Source organism: Furipterus horrens, unplaced genomic scaffold (assembly GCF_987537825.1).
Source record: "Furipterus horrens unplaced genomic scaffold, mFurHor1.1.pri manual_scaffold_7, whole genome shotgun sequence".
NCBI lineage: Eukaryota > Metazoa > Chordata > Mammalia > Chiroptera > Furipteridae > Furipterus > Furipterus horrens.
The window spans coordinates 10,346,506-10,370,278 of record NW_028327177.1 but is presented as its reverse complement, the minus strand read 5'-3'; the positions used below and the strand labels follow the sequence as shown (position 1 = coordinate 10,370,278).

At 43.5% G+C, this 23,773-nt stretch overlaps 1 protein-coding gene across 1 annotated transcript in view; it reads left to right on the top strand.

The window, feature by feature from the left end:
- Positions 1–23,773, top strand: part of FER1L6 (fer-1 like family member 6) — a 95,352-nt gene that overhangs the window by 3,963 nt on the left and 67,616 nt on the right. Inside the window, exons 2-12 of the mRNA XM_090283390.1 lie at positions 259–379; positions 1,548–1,602; positions 1,721–1,852; positions 5,065–5,127; positions 8,575–8,653; positions 9,865–10,021; positions 10,584–10,770; positions 11,757–11,949; positions 14,206–14,558; positions 21,007–21,115; positions 21,863–22,046. Of these exons, the coding sequence (XP_090139516.1) occupies positions 259–379; positions 1,548–1,602; positions 1,721–1,852; positions 5,065–5,127; positions 8,575–8,653; positions 9,865–10,021; positions 10,584–10,770; positions 11,757–11,949; positions 14,206–14,558; positions 21,007–21,115; positions 21,863–22,046 (1,633 nt within the window). The remainder of the gene's footprint in view (positions 1–258; positions 380–1,547; positions 1,603–1,720; positions 1,853–5,064; positions 5,128–8,574; positions 8,654–9,864; positions 10,022–10,583; positions 10,771–11,756; positions 11,950–14,205; positions 14,559–21,006; positions 21,116–21,862; positions 22,047–23,773) is intronic.

Below are 23,773 nucleotides of genomic sequence, written 5' to 3'. Positions count from 1 at the left end.
AAATGACCTAGAGAATCTAAAAAATTTTGATATGTAGGCAGCATACCAGATAAATTAAATCAGAATCCTCCTGGTAGGGGAGGGTGAGGTCTAAAGAATATGTTTGGTATCCATTCACGGAAAATTTCTTAATGCGTGTATTAGTTTCCTATGGCTGCTGTAACAAATACCACAAACCAGGTGGACACGGAGTGGAGACTCAGATCACCACTATGTGTACAGTTTACAGGGTTTTTCTTCCTTTTTTGGCTTCTCTAGATGGTCAGGGTGAAGCAGAAGCACCAGAGGAGGGCCCTTCTCACCAGGAAGGACCGGGAGGAGATTTGATTTATGATGATACGTCTATCCCTCCTGTCCCCTCAGCTCCTCCAAAGAGAAGGTATAGTATTGATGCAGATAGTAAGCACACATTTGCTGAGCACCTCCCCTGTGCCAGGCACCCCTGCAGGCTCTGGGGGACAGAGACTAGCACCTAGCCACTGTCTTTATATGCTTTGGTCCTCTCTCTTGAATAGACTGCTAGCTTTGCCAGGGCTGAGTTGATGGTTTCCATCTTTGTTTTTTCTCTGAGGAAATCACAGAACCTCCCCACAGTAAATGATTGATAGAAATTTACCATTTTATTAATGAACAAATACCTTTTGATATCTACCCTGCCCTACACGCATTATCTCCTTTAATCCCTAAGTCATAGGAATGATCATTTCCACGTTGAGATGAGGAAGCTGGGGAGAACAAGCATTGTCATTCAGACCAGTTTGACTGCAGAGCCTTGACATTTTTGCTAGTTTACTCTGTCCTCTACTGGACTCAATTATCAGGAGAAACGGAATGAGGTCAGATGCAAGATGGTGTAAGAAGGCGAGAGAATGAATTTAAAAGGAACTCAAGCGAAGTTCATTTCTACCCGTTGCTGCTTCTGTGACCGCAAAGGATTCTTCATTTCTTTCGGCTGTTCTCCAATCTCTAAACCCAGGCATGGCACGTCTTTCTGCAATTACTTGTGACAGCCCAGATAAAGGAAATCTTCCAGAATGTGAAATCTCACTGAGACAGCATCTTGGTGCTTCCTTCCAATTTTCTCTTTTACCAATTTTTTTCAAACACAATCACGAAACTCAGAATTGTTATATCTAATGGAAATGGCAAAGCGGTCCCGTGGAAGGGATCAGACAGGAAACCAGGGACATCCTGATTGAGATCTAGCTCTGCCACTGACTTGCTGAGGAAATCAGTTTCTCATTCTGTAAATTAAAAAATAAAGAATACTAATAATCATACTCACAGTAAGAATTGACATTTATTCCTGCCAGGTCCTCTATTAAATGTTTACATGCATGATGTCATTAAATTCTAGCAATCACTCATGTGATAAGTCATTCATTCATTTCTACTTATCTCCTCCAGAGATATAAAAAATATAAAGAGAATATGTGATACAATATAAATAAAAACACTTAAATACCTAGGGAAATGTTGTCATGGCATATAGATCTAAAGTATGTTCTAACCTGATGAAATGTATATGTTAAACTTTCTTTAAATAGATCAAAACTGATTACTAAGATCCATGATGGGGACGTCAGATCCCAAAATTATCAGGTAAGTGATTGACTCTTCCTACCAGCATCCCCACCCCCTACCCCCGCCCCCGCCCCCGTGCTTCCTGTGTGAAGGAAGAGCCAGGTCTGGAGTGCACACCCGCTGCCTTGTGTTGTAGATCGCCATAACCATCATCGAGGCCCGCCAGCTGGTGGGCGAGAACATTGACCCTGTTGTGATCATTGAGATTGGGGACGAGAAGAAGCAGAGCACAGTGAAGGAAGGAACCAACAGCCCATTTTACAATGAAGTAAGTCACGGAGGTCCCCACGGTCCTCCCCACCAGTGCTCTTCACTGCCACTCTCCAGTATTCTTGAGCCAAATGGAAAACCTTGCTCCTCATGCCCGCTTCCCACTGCCCGTCAAAGCCCATGGTAAACTGAGTCTCCTTAACCAGCAGCCCCATAAGGCTGAACAAAAAGATAATGGAAAGGATAGGTAAGAAATTCCTACAAATTTTAAATACATTACTATATTTTTAGTAAGACCCACTTTTGTATTTCTTACAAGTGCATCTTCATCCATTGTAAGCTCTGGGTCTGTATTAAAAATATGTTGGATATTGGTTAGTGAGAAGATATGCCTCCTTTGGCATAGCAGAGACATTGGAAATGTAATTATTGCTTTTGAAACAGGCATGCTGTGTTGGAAAGTAAAACGCTGTAGTTTTCTAAGCAAGTGTAGGAATTGTAAAGGAAAACAACAAAGAGAAACACGAAGCTTCTAAATATTAAGCACACTTGAAAGTCAAAAAGATTACGCAGTGTAAAAATGATAAAAGATACAAAGAGTATAAAATGATATTTGGTAAAAATATATGTCCCACTTATCTCTGATCCTTAATCCTTTAGCTCCCCTCCCTGGAGGCAGCCAAGCTTACCGGGCATTTGTATGTCTGTTTAGAGATGTTTCAGGCAAATACAAGAATACAAAGAAATATTGTAACCAAATGGTAGCATTCTATAGACACCGTCCTGACCTCGCTCTTCTCACCAAACAGCACATCTTGGAGATTAGTCCACATCGGGACGTACAGTTCCCTCTCATTTTCTGCTCATAGCTGTAGCGTTTCCCTTTGCATTGATGTGCTGTCATTTACTAAGTCAGTCAATTTCTCATTGAGGGATATTAAATTTTTTTCAGTCTGTGGCCACTGCCTGTAATAATATTTATATGGCATAACTGAGACAAAGAGTATATGCATTTAAAATTTTGATATCTCCAAATTGCCCTCCAAAGAAGTAACAGTTTATAGCGCTTGCTCTCCCTTAGACACCATGAATTATCAAAAAATGCAGTAAACGCCCAATTATTTTCCTTACGGGAGTGGTAATTGAAAAGGAAGGCAGGGAGAGCGTGGTAATGAAACCAACAGAAAATACCCAAATCCATTAGAGCTGTAAGTTCCCTTCCTCTTTATCACTCCTGCCTCTGAGCATTTATCGTGAGTTAAAGTGGCAGCTGTCTCCTTCCTGGTCCTCCCGCCACCTCCAGAACATCTTTGGCATGGGTGTGATAGGAAATAACATGCATGAAAATGACTTAATGCAAAGCTCTACAAATTTGTTATTTAACATAATTGGTATTTGCTTTATGCATACAAGTCCTGGGTCTCAATGACATCAACTTTGGCCCGAGTGTAATCAGCTGGAAATCACATAAAGACAGAGAAGTTGAAGTAAAAACCTTTGTTACAGCTTTTGCACCTAATTTTCAAGCCCAGAGTTCATTAGATGTTGAAGGTGCTGGTTAGTGGGGTCTGGGGTGTATTTCTCAGCTAGAAAAATGTGTGTGGGCTCGAGGTCTAGGGAACCTGTGTGAGGCAGTTGAATCTGAAATGTGGAACTCAGCAGAAGGCAATAACATTGGAACTAATTTATTGGTCCACAGGAACCCACAGCATCTCCTATTTCAGGGAGTGAAGAATTTCATGTAAGCGAATTTTGCACATAAAAGAAATTCTGAACACAAAACTTTAAAAGTTTGAACAGATGTATATAAAAAACTTCCTAAAATGTTACATGTTTTTCTAGTTTTTTAAACAGAAGACAATGGGTATTCTGTAACTTTTTATTGGTACCTAAGAACTGCCATTTTGAAGGTCTCATTATAATAAATGATGATATCTTTCAGTTTTTTGGCTTTTCTGTTCTGCCCATTAAAAACAGGCTATTAGTCCCTGGCTGCTGTGGCTCAATGGATTGAGTGTTGGCCTGCGAGCCAAATGTCGCTGGTTCGATTCCCAGTCAGGGCACATAACTAGGTTACACGTCAGGTCCCCATTTGGGGGCACAAGTGAGAGGCAACCACACAGTGATGTTTCTCTCCCTCTCTTTCTCCTTTCCCCTCTCTCTAAAAATAAATAAATAAATAAATAAATAAATGATAAAAAATAATAGTAATAAAAAAATAAAAACAGGCTATTAGTGTGTTAGTGATCACTTCTCTCTTTCCTAGTGCTGTCATGTGCATTCCTAACGTCCTTGGGTCATTCCTCCACCCTGTAGCTCAAAAGAAAGAAAGAAAGGAAGAACTAGTGAACAAACCAACTTCCTAGCTCCACCTCTCCCATCATCCATCAGTTCCCAAAACACACAATCCACAAAAAATAAAAATACCAGTACTCCAGTTTTCTGCACCTTAAAATCATGTGATTTAACATTTAGAAAGTACCCAATAAAGTCAAATGATGAAATATCTAGTCCCTTGTGTGATAATTTCAGAAGAACACAGTTTTGGTCCCAGGTCCAGCGATAACTAACTATATGACTCTAGCTGTGTCTCTCTCTCTCTTTTTAAAAAATATTATTTTCTTTTTCTTTTTCAATGGCAATTGAGATTCAGTATGATTTTATATTAGTTTCAGGTGTGTAGCATGGTGGTTAGCTATTTGTGTTAATTTACAAAGTGATCCCCTCGATAAGTCTAGTACCCACCTGACACCATACACAGTTATTACAATATTATTGACTATATTCCACACCGAGATGCTCTTTTCACCCATCATTCCATATAGGTAAGAGCAAATAAGTAAAAGATTTGACGACATCGAGGCTTAGCAAAGGTGTGGAGAAAGGGCTGTTTTTATATGCTCTTAGTGGGAATGTAAAATGGCTTAGCTCCCTGAGAAAGAAATTTCATGCTACTAAATATTTACATGCATGTACACCATGACCCAACAATTCCACTTCTCAAGCCCATTTTGGAGGAAAACTCACATACATCCTGTGCAAGGATGTGGTTGGTGGTGTTCTTCATTTTTTTTACTTGAAAAAATAATTGAAAAAAGTTCAATGACTTTCCATAGGGGATGGCCAATCAATTGATGATGTATATATTCATGCCACTGAGGACCACACAGCAACTGGTTAAGACAATATAGATTTAAATCTACTCCAGGAACAGGGTTCTTAAATGCAAGGCTGGGATTTATAGTCAGAATGAACATTTATCTTTTGTAGTACTTTGTCTTCGACTTCATTGGACCCCAAGTGCATCTTTTTGACAAGATCATCAAAATCTCAGTAAGTATATCATTGATGGGGGAGGTGGGAGGGATTTTAGGCATTGGGAACTCTCTAGGACAGCTCCACCTGCTTATGGGAGAATAGATTCAGGAGGGTGAGTGTGAGCTGGTGAGTTTGAAACTGACAGGAAAAAACTTGAAATAAACAGAATGAGCAGTTGAGGAAGGAAAACCTTTTCAAGAAAATCTGTGCTTGTTGGAAGCAAGATGTAATCTACTATCAAGCCACCATGAATTGAATTGTGTAGCTTACTAATCTGGGAATGTGAAAAATATGCTTCAGATGATGATGGATTGCCTTTTTGAGTTGGTTTCTATCTTTTTTATGTAGCAAATGTTAATGTTTCTCTCTTGGAGTGATACCCACACTTATGATAGTGAATCACATCCCTTCCCCTCTTAGTTAGTAATAGAGAAATAGAAAGAAAGAATTAGGAAGGAACCAAATATATCAGAGGATCAGAGCATGTATGTGATTTTGAGCAAGTGGCTACCATTTGGCTTCTTAATAGTAGTTGCCTTTGGGTGTAAACCTCCAGACTTTCCCATGGGGGCACTGGGCCAGCTGCATAGACCCTTCCTGAGTCCTGGCAGGTGAATTCCTACCTCCACAGATCAAGTCTGAAGAGTAGAGACAGAGAGAGCTTTCTGGTCCAGTCAGGTGTCTTATCCAGGTTGGCCCACGACCCGGAGGACAGGAATGGGAAGGGCAGGTGCCCATGCGGGAGCTGTGCTAGTCCACCAGGGAGAATACAAACGTAATCGTTCCCAATCTCACACCAGCGTAAAAGGACAGATGTCAGTGGACCACAGACTGCATCTATCTCACTAGCTTGAGAAATTGCTGCTTCTCACATGGTGAGGGAGTGAGGATGTTCATAGCTGAAAACGGTGGGGTGGGGATTGCAGGGTACAGGCTCTTTTTCAAATAGTTCTTAAGGGACAGAAGTCCTACTTTACGTACCAACATAAGGCACGTAGAGAACGGGGAAATCTTTTCCTAACGGTGAACTCTAATGAGAATTGCGAAGATGGTAAAATGTGTCTTAAAGACTTCCTTGCCTGTCTTTATCATTCACTCATCTTTATTTTAATATTATGTTACATATGTGTGTGTATATATATTTATATATAATATATAACGTATTATATATCAGTCTTGCACGAGGCTTAGGCAATAGTGGAAATTATGATATTATCTTTCCCAGGGGCACTTGAAGAATGTGACTCTTGAAGAATGAAAAGTCATCAAGAGCCAAACATTCTTCATGTTTAAATTTCAGGCATGATGACAAGTGGTGCAGAAGATATTTTGGGACCTGGGACATTGCCCAGGACTTTGTTACATTGCATAGCTCAGGCAACGACCTGTTTGTGAGATTGGCTTTATTGCAGGCTCCTAAGGGACTCTCTAGATTGTAGGTAAACAGTTAACAGCTAGGTTTTTATACTGTGTCATCGACAAGGGTCATGATTCTCTGCGGGGCAAGTGGATTTTTAGAGGATCAAAGTTAGTATAGCCTGTCTAGGGTCCTCTAACTTAGAAGAGAATACTTTGGTCTCCCTAGATGACCCTTTGGGACAGAGACCAAAGGTATTAAAGGGTAAATTTCCCTTAAGGGCCGCAGTGTTTAATACAAACTTTCTGCTTGTCCGTGAACTGTAAGTCAGCATGTACAGAATAAATTCAGTGCAGGAGAAGGAGGGAGTGCTATAAGCAAGTGCTATTGGGACAGACCACTGTAGCAGGCTCGCTGGTGCCAAAGGCCATCTTGCCTCGACAGTGGTCCCAGGCACACAGGGTCCCCCGCCGTTTGTGTGGCAGATGCCCCGGAGTTCTGGTCATCTCGTGCTTGACCACCCAGTTGCTTGGTGCTCACACTAGGTGGGTGATCTGAAGAGGCGTCCTGTGTTATTTAAAGATCCACTTGGGCTCTTGCGTCCCTTCATGCCCACTGGGACACAGATGCCTTTGACCTAAGAATAGCTTGAGTCAGCCTTGTGTCCTTGCTTGGGCCTTTGGGAAACTACATTAACAACTGCAAGCCTGGAGGGGCTGGACTGAGCGTGGTGTGTGCGGCCTTAAGTAACTGCTTTACCCAGGCCAGCTGCCCTGGCTTCCCCTTGGTTCTCTCACACCCTTGCAAAGTTTGGGCAAGGGAGAAAGAGTAGGAAGGGAGATGGAAGGGCTGTCATGTCTTCATTTCCTGAAGTCAACTGAATCTGTTTCTTATTGCCTCTACCCAAGGAGCTGTTTAGAAGCTACAACAGTTTCCCTTTCATTCATTATTCGATTGGTCAATCATTCATTAGTTCACTCAATGCTTATCAAACATGTATTATGAACAAGGCCACATGGTGGGTAGAAGAGAGTAGGAAACTGTCCTCGATTCAAGGGATGCATAGGATTTTATGATTAGGAGAAAATTTAGAGGTCATCTAATCTAACTTCCAATTGGTGCAGGAATTCTTATCTGCCACCTCATGGCATGAGGTTCTAGGGCCCTACTTGATTATATCCAGTGATGGGGTGGTCACTACTTCTCAGAAAGCCCACTCCATTGCCAAGAAGTTCTGTGATAACAATGGTCCTTATGGTGAGCTGAAATCTCTCTTCCTGTTACTCAGGAGCCACACTGGAAACCTACCCCCTCTTCTAGATGGAAGTGTTTCCAAGATCTGAATACCCTTAAGTTACCGTTGCCCTTCTTCCACATCCCCACTTTTCTCTTTTCTGGGCTAAAGGTTAAACTCCTCCTGATTCTTCAGCAGTGTCTCATACAATGGTGTTTCTGAAACCAGGGCCAGCTCTGACATCTTCCTTTAGAACTTAACTCATCTTTATAGCACTAGCATTAAAATGTGCCACTGTAACCAGCCAGGCACTCTGCTGTCTTCGGGGATTAGACAGAATATTGATGATGGCCATCTCTCTTATTCTGACTCCTGTGCATGTCCAAAACTCCTCAAGGCAATATGTGATGAGTTGTCTGAGAAAGTTGTGAGCAAAGTGTTGTGGGAATTTAGGGGAGAAAGATAACACTTTCAGCTGTGGAGGATCAAGGAGGGCTGCTTGGAGGAGGCAACATTTGCTGTAGACATTGAAGGCTGGGTAGGTAAGGTTTCAACAGGCAGAGATGGCTGTTTAAGGGTTGGCTGCACGCAAGTTCATATTGGTTAAAAAAATTCTTTTCGAAAGTGGGATTTGTTAGATGTTCTTCAACAGAGGATTAGCTGAAAACCTGCTAGGAGAGAGAGGTACTTCTGGACACCTTTGATAGCCCTGAGTTGTGGTGAGCAAATGTCACTGTGCTTCAGAGCAGAGTGAAGGCCAGACGAGACCCAAGACCCAGCATGCTCTTTGAGGTGTCAGAAGCCCATTTCCCAGGCTTATCCTCAAAAAGAAATGTAGTTCTGCAGGGTTCACTGCTACGTCTCCCCTCAGGTTTTTCACCACAAGCTGATAGGAAGCATACTGATTGGCGCCTTCAAAGTGGACCTGGGCACTGTGTACAACCAACCTGGTAAGAACGCATGGCCTCCCAGAATCCCTTGCTCTTCTCCAGTTTGCCCCACCTGGAGGTCAACTCAGTGATTCCCGCATCCATTCAGCAACACTGAGCACAGATTACAGAATGCTGAGTAAGACATGGCTCTTTTCCTCAGTTTAGATCTAATGATAAAATTCTTATGTGTCCATACTTCTGAGCATTTTTTTTAATTATCACAAATCCTGTCTAATTTAGTGCTGTGAAACATCATCAAGAGAGACAGGAAAGTGTAGAAGTTAAGAATACGGACTCTGGAGCCAGAGTGTCAGGGTTCAAACTCTACTCTGCTCTTTCCTAGTTGTGCAGCCTTGGGTGAATGACTTGATTTCTCTGTGCTTCAGTTTCCTCATCTTTAAAATCTGGGAATAAAATAGTGCTTCCTTCATAGGGTTTTGGGGGGATTAAATTAGTAAATATACATGAAGTGCTCAGTGCAGGGCCCAGTGCAGAATAATGAGTGTGGCATGCCACATGAGGATTTGTTATAATAATAATCATTATTATCCCCAATTTATAAGAAAGTGAAACTCAGCGAAGCTAAGTAATTTCCCCAAGGTCAAGATCTAATAAGGAATAAAGCCAACAACAAACGTAGATATTCTCATGAAAGTCTTCTTTTTTTAAACTGTGATTCAAACTCAGGGGTTCAGGTCATGTGAGTTTGAATTAGCTCTATTAATTCAATTGGGGTTAGCATCTACTCAGCTCCTTTAGCATCTGCTATGGTGTGGATAAGTACCCTTTGTATTGCCTGATCTAACAATTTCTTTTTGGATAAGCCAGAAGTGTAGATTTCTGTATGAGATTTTGATGTTTGGACTCACAGTATGAGCCACTCTCCCACCTCCAAAAAAAGAAAACACAGAAGTCACATTTATAGCCTGTAAAATAATATGTGACTTCTGTGCTCCATTAATGTCCTCCTTCCCCGTCAAAACTAGAATCCTGGCTAGGGGAGTTCCACCCGGTTGAAGGCCAGTTGCAGAAAAAGATGCAGAAGAGGATGGAAAGGAGAGGAGAAGAGAGAAAGGGGGAGAGGGAGGCAGCATGAAACTGGAAATAGCCCAGATGAGCTGCGCCCTCGCTGGAGTGTGGGAGACCTTTGGTGTGGGAGGGGGGAGGACTGGATGGAGCTATCGGGTCCATCTGTGCGGGACACCTGAGCTATCAGGATGCTTTTACAGGTCATCAGTTCTGTGACAAGTGGGCCCTGCTCACGGACCCTGGTGACATCAGGACTGGCACGAAGGGGTACCTGAAGTGTGACATCAGCGTGATTGGGAAAGGCGATGTCTTAAAGACCAACCCGAAAACCTCCGATGCTGAGGAGCAAATAGAGAAGTGAGACAGTTGCTTCCAGGACTCTGCAACGGAAATGAAATGTCCCAGTTTCCACGTCTCTTTTCCTTCTCCCTCTCCTTATGGGTACATGAGAACAGCCAAGTGTACGGCTTGTCCACCTGGGATTCTGCTCTATCGGAGGCAACAAGATGTGTGATCTCCATTGGGAGATCGGTTTCTAAGACAAGCCTGTCTTCCTATAATAACCCGTAATAGACAAGTTATTGCTGAGCTTATCTGATTTATTTGAATTTAGCTGATTTTCCTTTGAAAGAATTACATTTTAAACACTGGTTTGTTCGAACACCTCTTTTCAGGGGCAGTGTGGGAGACAGTGTTTATCCTATTATTGTAGGAACTAAATGAGTTCGCATTCACTCTAATCATTTCCTTCGCTGTCTTTAAACTAGGAAGAAAACTCATTTTAGCAATAGATCCTAATCTTTTCTGTCCCCTATCAGGGTCCTTCTTTATGCTTGCCAATTGATTCTAGCTTTTCTCTCTATTCTTTCAAGTGAGAGCGCTTTTTAATGTTGTCTCTTTGTTTTTGTCCCCCTCTAAGGAACCTTTTGATCCCTCAAGGGTTTCCGTCAGAGAGACCCTGGGCCAGATTCTATGTGAGGCTCTACAAAGCAGAAGGCTTGCCCAAAATGAACTCCAGCATCATGGCGAATGTCACCAAAGCATTTGTGGGTGACAGTAAGGACCTCGTGGACCCCTTTGTGGAGGTCTCCTTTGCTGGGCAGATGGTGAGGAACTGTTGTCACCAACAGTGACAGGCCTAGGCCAGAACCCTGGTTTTTACTCAGGACTTCCTTAGTCAAATGAAATTAAGTTAAAATAAACATTAGGAAGTGCCTTGAGAGAAAAATGCTAATCACAGAGAGGCACTGAGTCACGTGGCAAGAAAGAAGGGGAGGGTTACCCACTGTCCCCTGGAGATCATGGAGAGGATCCATGGGACCATGGTTGGGGACCACAGTTTTGGACCCAGGCAGACAGGCCACCTTTCTTAGCCCTGACTACTTCTCTGAGCAGTTGCCTTGTCCCCAGGTCCTGCCCAGGTAGTTTTTGTCCTGGTGAGCCTGGACATTCCTGTTCCTAACTATTCCCTGCTCAAGAGACTTTGGAAGTACCAGGGCCTGGGCACATGGCTGGAGCTCAGTTCTGGTTGGCTGGACTTAGAAGCTTCAGCTGACACGCATATTGTCTCTGCCCTTAAATATATGTCTACCCTGACCCCTCCACTTGCTAGGATGAACCCTGGAGTATTTTTGACTTGGATTGGCCTGGCGATCCTATTGGACATCTCACCTCCATTTTTTATGATGAGGAAACTGAGGTCCAGACTAGGGAAGTGATTTGCACAGATTCCTACTTTTGTAAAACACAAACTCAAGGTCTAACTCTAATCTGCTACACTCCTGGAGGTGCATGGAACAATTCCTGTTCATAATACAGCTGTTAGTTTCACCCCTGTCCCAGAATGATGATGAGAACTTCCGGAGGGCAGAACCCGAGACTTACTCACCTTTGCTCCCAAGGCCTGGCATGGTGTCTGGCGCAGAGTAGGACATCAGTAACGTGCTCTGGGTGTACCTGATTATCATGGGTGTCGGGTGGAAGAAGGTTCATTATTTTTAACAACTCACTTTATATTTCCCGCAGATTTGATGAGTTTTCTTGGGTCAGTCAGGGCCTGTTTTATTTTGCATCCTCCTGGCTTTGTTTTCAGGGGCGAACCACTGTGCAGAAGAACTGTGCCGATCCTGTGTGGCACGAACAGGTGGTCTTCAAGGAGATGTTCCCTCCCTTGTGTCGGAGGGTGAAAATCCAGGTGTGGGATGAAGGCAGCATGAATGATGTAGCACTGGCAACCCATTTCATAGACCTGAAGAAAATCTCCAATGAACAGGATGGAGATAAAGGTAAAGCCTCACAGGTCTGACTTGGACCTAGGGCCTGGAAGTGATTGATTTGGAGCTCTCATCCTTAAAACAAGAGGCTTAGAGCAGGCACTGTGTTAGGCCCCTTCCATGTTCTGTGTGGTCTCTGTTTTGGGCTGGTTCAGGGCAGTGGATGGAGCCAGACTCAGGGAGCCAGGAGGCTTGGTCCTTATCCCAGGTCTTCTAGGAGGATACCCATGTGTCCTTGAGGCCATCACTCCCTCTCTCTGGGTCTTAGATTTCTTATTGAAGGATGAAGTGTTTGGAGTAGATCAGAGGTGGGCAAACTATGGTCCATGGGCCACATCTGACCTGCCACATATTTTTGCATGACTCATAAGCTAAAAATGGTTTTCACATGTTTAAAGGATTCCCCCAAATTGTGCTCCCACCTGACTGATGGGAGCAAAGAGCGTGAGTAGTGCAGGGAGGTACTGCTGATGGTGCACTTGAGGGCCAGGGAGGGAACTGAGTCCCAGCTCATCCACCAAGTCAGCCCAAAGAACTTCTGCCCAGGATAAAGCTCTTTCTTTGCAAAACCTAAATCAGTAGGGGATGACTCTCTAAGTATCCCAACAACCCTCACCCCTTAAATCCAAGGCAATCTTTCTCTGCATGACAAATTTGTGCTGATGTATATATTTATATGTGTGTGTGTGTGTGTGTGCATATACACATATATGCTGGAGGCTTGGCATAAGCAAATATCAAGATCGCAGAGTGGCACCATTGGAAAGCCTCAATAAATATCTATTGCTTAACTCTTCATACTACAGAGGGGTTTGCCACAGGGTTGCAGAATGCGGAGAGCACGCTCTGCCTGTCTACAGGATTTCTCAGCTAGATGTGAATATGTTTTACCCACAGCTTTTCAGGAACCTCTTGATGGCGTTCAGGGAGGTGCATAACAGTGTTTAAAAAGTAGACATCAGGGGCCATAAAATCTATTCTTTTTAACACAATACCTCTGCTTCTTACAACTGACTCAGTGGAAGGACAGACTCTAGTCCATGGGGCTGTGTAGGCAGGGATAGGAAACAAAACTATTGATACCAAATGGAAATATGTACTTGTCGACAATGGGGGACACATTAAGCGAATTATGATACATAGATTTATTAAGAAAGAGTAATAGCTAATATTCTTGAGCTCTTCCTAGGGGCCCGTGTGAAGCACTTAATAGATATTATCTCTCTTAATCCTGATAGGGGAGATAAGTACTATTAGCATCTTCATTTCACAGGTGAGGAAATGGAGGCAAAGGGAAGTTATCAAACCTGCCTGGCATAATGGAACTTTCTGTTGCCGAGGAGATGTTCACATAGGTACTGTGTATTTTCCCAGATGCTATATATCAAGAAAGGAATACACTGATGCTAATAGCAAATTCCAATGAGGAGGTCTTTTCAGTTTTATGTTCAGAACGTAGCACAGAACATTTACTTCTCTCAGTCTCCACTACCATCACCCTAGGAGCCATCGAGGTCTTCAATTTTGATGGCGATGTGGTCCCCGAACCATTTTGCCCACCTCCATCCTTACACCCATTCACGTAGCAGCCAGACTGGTCTGAACATACACATCTGATTATGTTACATCCCTACTGAAGACCCTCTGAGATATTCCCACGGTTTCTAGGCTAAAGACCTCACCAAGGCCCCAAGACCCACTTATTTCTCCCAACTCGTCTCACACAGCTTCCTCTGTCTCCAGGGTTCCTCTCCGGAAGGCATGTGCTGTTCCCTCTGCCTAGAAATCTCTCTTTTGTCTCCTTTCTCTCTCTGCCTAACTCCCCTCCACGCTCTATCAGCTGTTATTTGTTCTTGCAGCACCAGGTGTATCTCCTTCATAGCTTCTACGATGTCAGTATTGCTTAATGTTTGTATCTGCTTTCTCCCCTACTGAGCTCTATGTCTAGCGTCTAGCATGGTGCCTGGTGCCTGTTAGGAGTCAGGATACATTTGATACATGAATGAACAGACAAGGATGCATATCGACATTCATAATACTATTTCAACTGTGAACAAGTGTAAACATTTGTATGGAAGAAAGACTAGAAAGAAATTTAGCAAAATGGTAGTCATGGCTATCCATTGGTGATAGAAATATCCTGTCAATATTTTCTCTTGTCTTATCTATACATTCTACATTTCTAAGTGAATGTGTACAACTTTCATGAAGCAAAACGTAATCAACTTGTAAACATAACCAGGCAACTAAAGTCCGGGGTCTTTCTAGGCTTCCTGCCTACCTTCGGACCTGCCTGGATTAACCTGTACGGCTCGCCCAGGAACCACAGTCTGATGGATGACTACCAGGAAATGAACGAAGGCTTTGGGGAAGGCGTGTCATTCAGGGGCAGAATTTTGGTAGAAATTGCTGTGGAAATCCTCTCGGGAGGGGCACAGGAGTCTAAATTTTCCAAGGCGCTCAAGGAACTCAAGCTGTCTTCGAAGGACAAAGACTCTAAATCTTCCAAAGGCTCGAATAAAGACAAGGGTGACAAAACCGACGATGGAAAACCCCAGCAGGCTTCAGACAAAACCAATTCAACCGATGTCGAGGTGGAGCCTTTTGAGGTACCCCCAGAGGTAAGTCTGTGCACTGCTTCACCACACACACCTGTGAGGGGAGCCCAAAGAGGAGCAGCACCTGCCCCAGGCCCCCAAAGGCCTGCAAATGTGTGTTGGCTCAGCCCCATTTTCCGGGGCAGATCCTCTGCCTCTTCCTGCACCCAGCACAGCCATCTGCTGATGATAAATTCCTTCAGCGTCCCCCCAAACACAATTCCCATAGAAACCAAAGTAAGGGAGAAACAGAAGTCTCTGGAGGAGCTGGCGGGAGTGGGTGGTGGGGTGTTCGACGGAACTGTATCTGTGGCCCAGTTTTGTTGAGCTTTGTTATTGCGCTCTAGATGCGAGCTAACGTGGGAGGAGAGATGAAGCGGAGGAAGAGTTGGCGACAAGCTGGGAAAGAGGAGACTGAGGAGCCGAGTCCTCTGCCCCAGGCCTATGGGGAAATCACAACTCAAGGGAGTGCTTATCTTTGCTTATTGCTCAGCGTCAGGCGCGTTAGCGTTTTCCAGCCTGGTTCTGTTCTCGAAAAGAGAGCTGGGCTCCAAGACCAACACAAACTGTGAATAACCTCTCAGCCGTTCGGTTTAACAACAGCACTTCGTAGCTTAAGCAAATGGGAGGACTTTATGTTCTGTTGGTAGAAGGGGTGGGTGGATTCCAGCTCTCAGCTCGGATGATGCTGCCTCTGGTCAGGTGTGTCCCAGGTCAACCAGACAATCATTTTGGGTGGGGAAGGGAGGTGATGGATGGTCCCCCGGAGCTGTCCGTTCCTAAGAAAGACTAGGCTGATGGATTGTAGCAAGTGGGTGACCTTAGCCGTGGAGGGTCCATTTATTTTTACTGCTGGGGTCTAATAAATCTTAAGAAACAGTGTGGGGGAGAGGCTGGAGTACCTAGTTGGAAATCTTGGGGGTTGCTTCTACTCATGGCTCTGGTACTAATAACACCTCTTTGTGCTTCAGTTTACTCATCAACAAAATGGGGTAGGAATAGTGCCTCTGTGATAGGCATCTCCTGGGGGTAAGTGAGGGAATGCCTGTAAAATGGTCAGCAGAGTTCTTAGCACATATATGTAGGCAGTCAACACATTTGCTGTTGTTGCCGTTACTGATGTTGGTATGGTTTGCTTCCGACACCAGGGAGCAGCTATTCAGGGCGCTCCACCCCCTTGTTTGTGACTTATTTTGGGTATTTTGCCAACCTCCCGAGCTCTCCCCTCTGAAATTAAATGTTGGGAGATATTCTTTGGAAATGTGTACTGTCAGTTTGTTGTTAAAATTGACATTGCCTTGGCATGATTGTGTTTCTGTGTATTTCTTCAGAAAATATGCCAACTTTGGAAACTTGACTTTTTTGGACTTTCCCAGAAACTGTGGGTAGTTTAATGGCTACCTAAGCTGATATCCCCTATAGATGACTTTGTGTCAATGTTCTTTGCTGTCAGGACTGGCCATTCTTTTCTAAACAGGGATTGCCAAGTAGAAAGGGACTAGTAAAAGATTTCTTAACCCAAGTCAGCATCTTTAAGATATTTTGCTGAAGCCTTCTGGAAAAGTCAATTCTAGCAGAAAGCAAGAGTGGCTGGGAATTTATGGAGGGTAGGGTGTACATTTTTCTACAAGGCCAGGGCAGGCCATGTTTCCTATCGTGTAGAGGGTAATAGGGGAGGGGGAAAATTCAGCCATCAGTCAAACCCTTCTTTCTCTTCCCTCCTCTTGTCATCTTGGGTTCATGTTTGTGGTCACTGTTTTTGCCAATTACCCCAACATTTATCAGGTTAAACAACACATTTATTTTCTTTGTGGTGAGGAATTTGGTAATACCTTAGCATGGTGGTTCTGGCTCAGAATCTCTATAAGGTTTCAGTCAAAATGTTGGTAACCCTAGCTGGTGTGGCTCAGTGGATTGAGCGTCGGCCTGCGAACCAAGTGTCGCTGGTTCGATTCCCAGACAGGGCACATAACTAGGTTGCCCGTCAGGTCCCCAGTTGGGGGCGCGAGTGAGAGGCAACCACACAATGATGTTTCTCTCCCTCTCTTTCTCCTTTCCCCCTCTCTAAAAATAAATAAATAAACAAATTATTTTTTTTTAAAGTTTGTTAAAAAAATGTTGGTAGAGGCTGCAGTCCTTGGAAGGCTTGACTGGAGCTGCTTGACTTCCAAGATGGCGCACTCACATGGCTGTTGGCAGGAAGACTTGGTTTCTTGTTAGCTGTTGGCTGGAAACCTCAGTGCCTTACCCCACGGACCCGTTTGTAGGCTGCTTGAGTGTTCTTGTGGCAGCTGGCTTCCCCCAGACTAGGTGACCCAAGAGACAGCAAGGCAGAAACTGCAATGTCTTTTATGACCAAACGCATGGAAGTCAAAGGCTGACATTTATGCCACATTCTAACTGTTAGAAAGGAGTCATTAAGTCCAGCCTACACTGAAAGGAAGGAAAATCAGGCTTTTTCTTTAAGGGGAGGATTTTCCAAGAACTTGTGGGCATATTTAATATTTATAAAATAAGGGTATGTTTTTTATTGATCTTAGAGAGAGAGGAAGGGAGCAAAAGAGAGAAAGAGAAACATTAATTGGTTGCCTCCCATACATGTCCCAACCAGGGATCAAACCTGCAACCTAGGTATATGCTCTGACTGGGAATCGAACCCACAACCTTTTGGTGTATGAGATGATGCTGCAACCAACTGAGCCACCTGGCTGGGGCTGTTCATGTATTTTAAAACCACCACACTGGGCTTCTGCCTTCCCCAGAGCCTCAACAGCTTAGAGCTCACCTTCACGGGCATGGTGATACGTTTTCTTGCAGCATCTTCTTTTTGAGCCCTACAGGCTCCTTCTGCTCCAAACTTCCTTGCTGCAGCCATGATGTTGCCTTTTCCAACTTCACCTCATCACCACCATCCCAGCGTATCTCCCCAAGGCCAAACTTCTGCAGAGCATAACTCATCTAATAGATGCATTCATTTTCAAATTCTGTGAACGCTTATGAGTAGCTTCTTGTTTAAACATCATTCTCAACCCTGGTAGAAATAGACATAGAGTGACTCCATAGAGTTTATGGCATAAAAAGGGAGGTAAGATGTACAAAATAAATGCACAAGAAGTGGAAAGTGTTAAGTGCCATAAGGAGGTACAGATAAAGCGCTATTTCCTGGAGAGAGTGAATTCTTGTGATTAAAATGTTGGGCTCCCGAGCAAGACAGCTGGATTGAACTATGGTGCCTGGCTACTGTGTAGCCTCAGGAGAAGCATTGCCTTTGAATCTCTGGGCAAGTAACTTAAGCTCCTTATGCTTAATTCCAATAATAACCTCTATTTCCTAGGCTCATTGAGAGGATTTAATGAATTAATGCTTGCAAAGTGCTTAGAACAGAGACTGGCACATAGTAAGTGCTCAGGAAATATTAGTCCCATTGGACAGATATTTAATCTTTCACTGACTGTAGTGTCTTCATCTTTAAATGGGTGAAATAAAAATACCTCCCTCCTAGGGTAGTTATGAGAATTACATGAGATAATGTAGGTAAAATTCTTAATACCATATATGACACATAATAAGAGTTCGATAAACATTATTATCATTATTTTTCCAGCTCAGGGAGTCAAGATATGCTTCCGGAAGGAAGAGGCATTTGAGTTGAGCCTTGAAGGATGGGTAGAATTAAGACATGAATTCTAACCTGTTGAAATACTTGTCATGACTACCATTTGTGGCATTTATATGTAGCTTTATACTAGGTGCTCCGCATGGATGATGCCATTTTACCTCTAGGTCCCATTGTGATGTTTATTTCACTGACAAAGAAAGTGACACCCAGAGAGTGGATGTGACTTGCCCAAAGTCCACCAGCTGGGGGGTAGCAGAGTTGGGAGTTAAGGAGGGTTTGCCTGGCTATGGAGCCTGCTGTTGCTCTTCCAGGCTACAGAGCCTTCCTTCCCTCCAGGTCTCTGAGTAATTTTTACCCTCCTCCCAGAGTGTAAACCTGGCCTCAGGAAGGTGAGATAAGTGGCCAGTTTATAGCCAGTGGATACAGTGGTAGCAGGTGGGAAGGGTGTGTGCTTTATGACTAAGGTCCAGCACTGGGCCTCCACCCTGTCCGGTGTTTTCTGGTCAACAGAGACACTTCCTGCTGATACTGAGAACACAGGAGACTCCTGTGGGAAGGAAGGGGTGACCTTCACCTAATAGCGCAGAAACCCTTGGGTTCTCTGAGGGTCAGGGTCTGTGGTTCCTGACTGAATAGGGCTCTTAACCTCTGAGGCCACAGTTGCTTTAATCCTTAGAGGAATCTTATTGCTTTTTCCATGGAGTTTAATAAATCTAACCACAAAACCAGGAAGCACAGCTCATTCAGCTCTTTGCTCTAAATGTGATGCTCTCTCACCATGTCCCAGCCTGTCCCATGTCAATAGGAGTTATTTGTAAATAGTTGTGTATTGTCTTGGGATGGCTCCAGTCTTGTGATCTGTGTGAAAAGTTGGCATGAGTAGAGCCATTTTAAAATGGAGTCAAGGCAGCCATTCCAGAGGAACAGCCTCGTGTGTCTTATTCCTTCCCTGAACCTTAAGAAAGTTTGAACTGGGAAAAATAACTTTCTGACTGGGCCAGAGAAGCATTGTCTTCTAAACAACTGTTTGCAGAGCTAACAGGAAAGCAGACCTCCTCATCACAAAGACTGAAAATGGTAGACATCCTTTAGAATCACTAACCAGCATGTAGAGCTAAAGGGTAACTTAGGTTATTAGCACCAATAGCAATTCCTTCCTTCTATGTATGTAATTATTTCCCTTCCCCGTCTTAAAAACCCTGCGCCTCCGTGCTATAATTGGAACACTATTTGGGTTTCTGCCTGAATCAGGCTTCCCAAGATTGCAATTCTTTTGGATCTCAAATAAGTGCTTGTTGCCGCTCACGTTGGCTTTTTATTTTTAGGTTAACACCTGTCATAGCCCAGTCTTTCAGAATGTGGGCTGTCTTATCTTGCTGTGTGATCTTGGCTAGCCCCTGACTCTCTCTGAGCTTTAGTTTATTCAGGTAAAAGGTGCAGTTTGGAGCAGATGAACTCTAAGGCCCTTTGCAATGTAAAAGCAGTTTACAATGTTGTACTTCTGGGACCTGGACAGTCCTCACAGCAGCAATCACAGAGCATATAGCCCACCCTGGATGCACTTGACTGGCTGATACTCATGCGAGTGCCTAACCCTTCACCCCTTTAATCTGGGCTTCTCTTATTTCTGGGAGTAAAATCTGACTTTGAGTTAAGCACCAAGACGTTGAGTTAACACGTGTTAGAATTCAAAGAGCATGGGTCTGTGGTCAGAATACTTGGGAAAGTTACCCACTCAACCTCAAGCTTTAGGATCCTCAGTTTCCTTATCTGTACAATGGGAATGAGCCAGATTTTGACCTCTCAAAGCTGTTAAGGGGAACACATGTAATGCATGTGACTATCCTGTATAATCCATAAAACTACGATCAAATGTAAGGGTTTAATCCTGTGACTCTGAGTATCTCATCTTTGGTTTTTATTTCCTAAATGCCTACTCACCAGAAGGTGATCCCATGTCTCTGTTTCATGACAACATCTTAGAAAGATACATATGCCAAGCTTATCCTTTAAAATTTAAAGGATGTCTATCAATAGGCCATTGGATAGAAAATGTGGTACATATATACCAATATTACTTGGTAATAAAAAGGAATGACATTTTACTGTTTGTGACAACATGGGTGGACCTAGAGGGTCTTACACTAAGGAGGATAAGTCAGACAGAGGAAGACGAAGACAAATACCATATGGTTTCACTTATATGTAGAATCCAAAAACAAAATAAACAAACAAGCGAAACTGAACAACCTCATAGATCCAGAGAACAAACTGAGGGTTGCCAGTGGGGAAGGGGGTTGGGGGCTGGTGAAAAAGGGGAAGGGATTAGGAAGTACAAATTAGCAGTTACAAAATAGTCATGAATGTAAATTACAACACAGGAAATATAGTCAATAATATTGTAATAACTGTGTATGGTGCCAGGTGGGTACTAGACTAGTCGGGGGGATCACTTTATAAATTATATACATGTCTAACCACTACACTGTACACCTGAAACTAATATAAAATAATATTGAATGTCAACTGCAATTGAAACACTAAAAAATGAATGTCAAAGATTTTTTGTTGTTGTTGTAAGGTAGGAGTTCTGAAGGTTGAGACTACATCGTTCTAGATAAATGGCTGAATTTCTGAATGTGTAATTTGCAGGTCCCGGTTCCTGCCTGTCTGACTAGTGAGGAAATTCTGTGCCATTTCAGGCTGATACTAAGACTCATATGCCTGTAAATTACCCTGGATCAGGTTAGCACCAGCTTCCTGGTGATGAAAAGGAAAGGAAAGAAAATGAAAGTAAGGAAAAGAAAAGTAATGAAACCAGGCCTATCTCATACATATTTTTTCTTTCTATAGATTGTACCAGAAAAATATGAGGAATTTTTACTCTTTGGAGCATTTTTTGAAGCTACCATGATTGACCGGAAGATTGGAGATAAACCCATTAGCTTTGAAGTCTCCATTGGTGAGTGCAGACAGGCACAGAACCTGGCACATGGCGTGGGCTTTGCAACCACTTCCTGAATAAGTGAATGGGGCAGTCCCTGCAAATAATAGCACTCAGAAAACAATTAATAGTTCTTTGTGCACTCTTGTGTCACTACATAAGGGACAGAGTTACTTCCATACTTTAAAAAACAAATTAAGGGTATAGTTTGGATTCAGACAGATTTGGGTTACTAATCCGGCCCCATTATTCTAGGATCACTGAATTTCCCAGTTTCTTCATCTGTAATATAAGAATGATGGTAACTTCTCAGAGAGCTGTTGCAAGGGTTTAGTGAGTCAGTACAGGCAAAATGCCATGCATATAGTAGAATCTGTTACTATAACTCCCAACAATCTTCCTGGGCTGATGAACATCTGGGAAAACCGTTCCAAGAAAGGACGTTCCATTAGAGAAGGTCTTGATTCACATTTGGGAAGCTCTGCTTCGAAGAAAGAAATAGAGATGGAATCCAGTTAATTTGTAACTTAAGTATTCTTTTTTTTTTTTTTTTTTAACAAATGAGAACATAGCATGGATGTACATGATGGCTCATTGTCATTGTTAATCTTATTTTTTTGGTCTGACCCTGCTCTTCCCACCTGCCTACTGAGATCTAATTTCCCTGCCCTGGGAGGACATGAACTTGGATTTCTTATGTCAAGCAGCCTGATTTTGCTTATTGACTGACACCTGGCCCCTCCCTGCTTGTAACTGCCTCTGCAGGTAATTTTGGGAACTTGATTGATGGAGGGTCCCATCATGGGAGTAAAAAGAAGTCAGCTGAATCGGCTGAAGAAGACACCCTCCCGCTGCTGCATGAAGGAGAACAGGACGCAGCCCACGAGGCGGCCATCCCTATGGTCCCCACCACCCACCCGGAGAAGCCACTCGTGACAGAAGGGAACAGGTAGGAGACACAGCGGAAGCAAGTTTCAGACGGAGGGAGTCCGGCCAGTTGCTGGGAGTGTTAGTTTCAATTCTTCCCTAAAACCGGAAACATTATTATTTTTTATATCAGTTATGGGAACAAGCATGAATGGGGGCAATATGGTAAGTACCACTTTCCTGAATCCTTAGCTACATGTCAACAACTCTCCAAATGACACGTCCAGGTAATTCATGTAAGGGCAGAGCATTGATGATGGTTTGTAGGATCAGATCTGAAGCTCTCTTTATTCTATAACTATGATACATAATAGAGTAGGAAGGTCAGAATTTAATATTGCAGCCCAAATCCTATTAGCAATTATTATATTCCTCTGAGTTCCGTGCTATTATGTAAACTCAATTTTGTGGCATTATTAAATACATCATTTCTTATTTTATGTTGCCACAGTCCAGTTGAAAAACTAATAAAACAAACAAACCAAAAAACCAAAAAACACGATTGCCAGCTACCAGAAAAGACTCCCAGGGCCCTACATGTATTCTCGCTGATCTTGAAACCAAGTAAAATTTCAACATTCAAAGAGAAGTAAAATGATAGAATTCTGTTTTAGGAAAGGTGTTTAAGCCCCAACCAGGTGATTTATGAGAATAAGGGAGGGCCACACACAGTGACAGTCCTCTGTGTCTGTGCCTTGTGCTTTGAGCAAAAATGTCAGGCTCTGCACGGATTCTCATAAGAGAACATTCTCTTCTTATTTACATGCAAGGAGACAGAGCCACCTCAGCAGCGCTCCTTGCTCTCTGCTCCTCCCCACCGGGACCCTCTCTCTGGGCACGGACCCGTGACTTCCTGGCCACTGTCAGGAAAACAAGAGCTTGCAATCTATTTCCCCAGACAGGCTTCCTTCCTGAGAAGGCCATCCAAACCCCTCCACCTGGGTGTCCCCTCAATTGGTCACCAGGCTCATTGTCTGCACAGACAACTCTGCTTCCCTTCCTGTGTTTCCCGGCTCATAGGGTGATCCTACCATCTTCCGTGCCCTTTTAGCCACTAAGTGGTCCCTTGTTCCCTTTTTCCTTCTTACCCACATCCAATGAGAGATGAAGCCTGGTCGATTCTAGATCTTAAGTGTATCTTGTATCTGTTGCCACTTCTTTAATTCTGGCAGTCGGCATCTTCATCTGGATTATTTTAAAAACCTTTTACCTGTCTTGGTTGTTCTTCAAGAAATTTACCCAACTGCTTACCTGAACCAGTGGCTCCCCTCATTGACATCGTCCATTGGCTGCCGCTGGCCTTCAGGATTAACTGCAGAGGCTGTAACCTGGTTTGTCAGTCCCCATCTACTTTTCTACCATCATCTCCAGCCGCCACTCCCCAAACTCCACCTTTCCTCCAGCCATACATACAGAGGCCCTGGCAATTCCCCAAACTGCTGCTTCTGGTCCTTTCAAACAGGCTCTTCCCTTTGCCAGGCTACAAAATCCCTCCTCAGAACTGCTGGCTCCCATTAACCTTCAAGATGAAGATCAAGTTCCCTTTCCTGGATCCCAAGTCTGATTTGGACTTTATGCTCACTTCCACCAAGCGCTAATAACACCGCCTGAAGACGTGTTCACTTGTCTGTCTCCCTGCTGGACTGGGAGCGCTCTGAGGGCAGGGCCTGTGTTGCTCTCTGTGTATCTGCTCATCTCGGTGCCTGGCGCGCAGCAGATGCTTATAACTGTTTCTGAGTGGTCATGGAG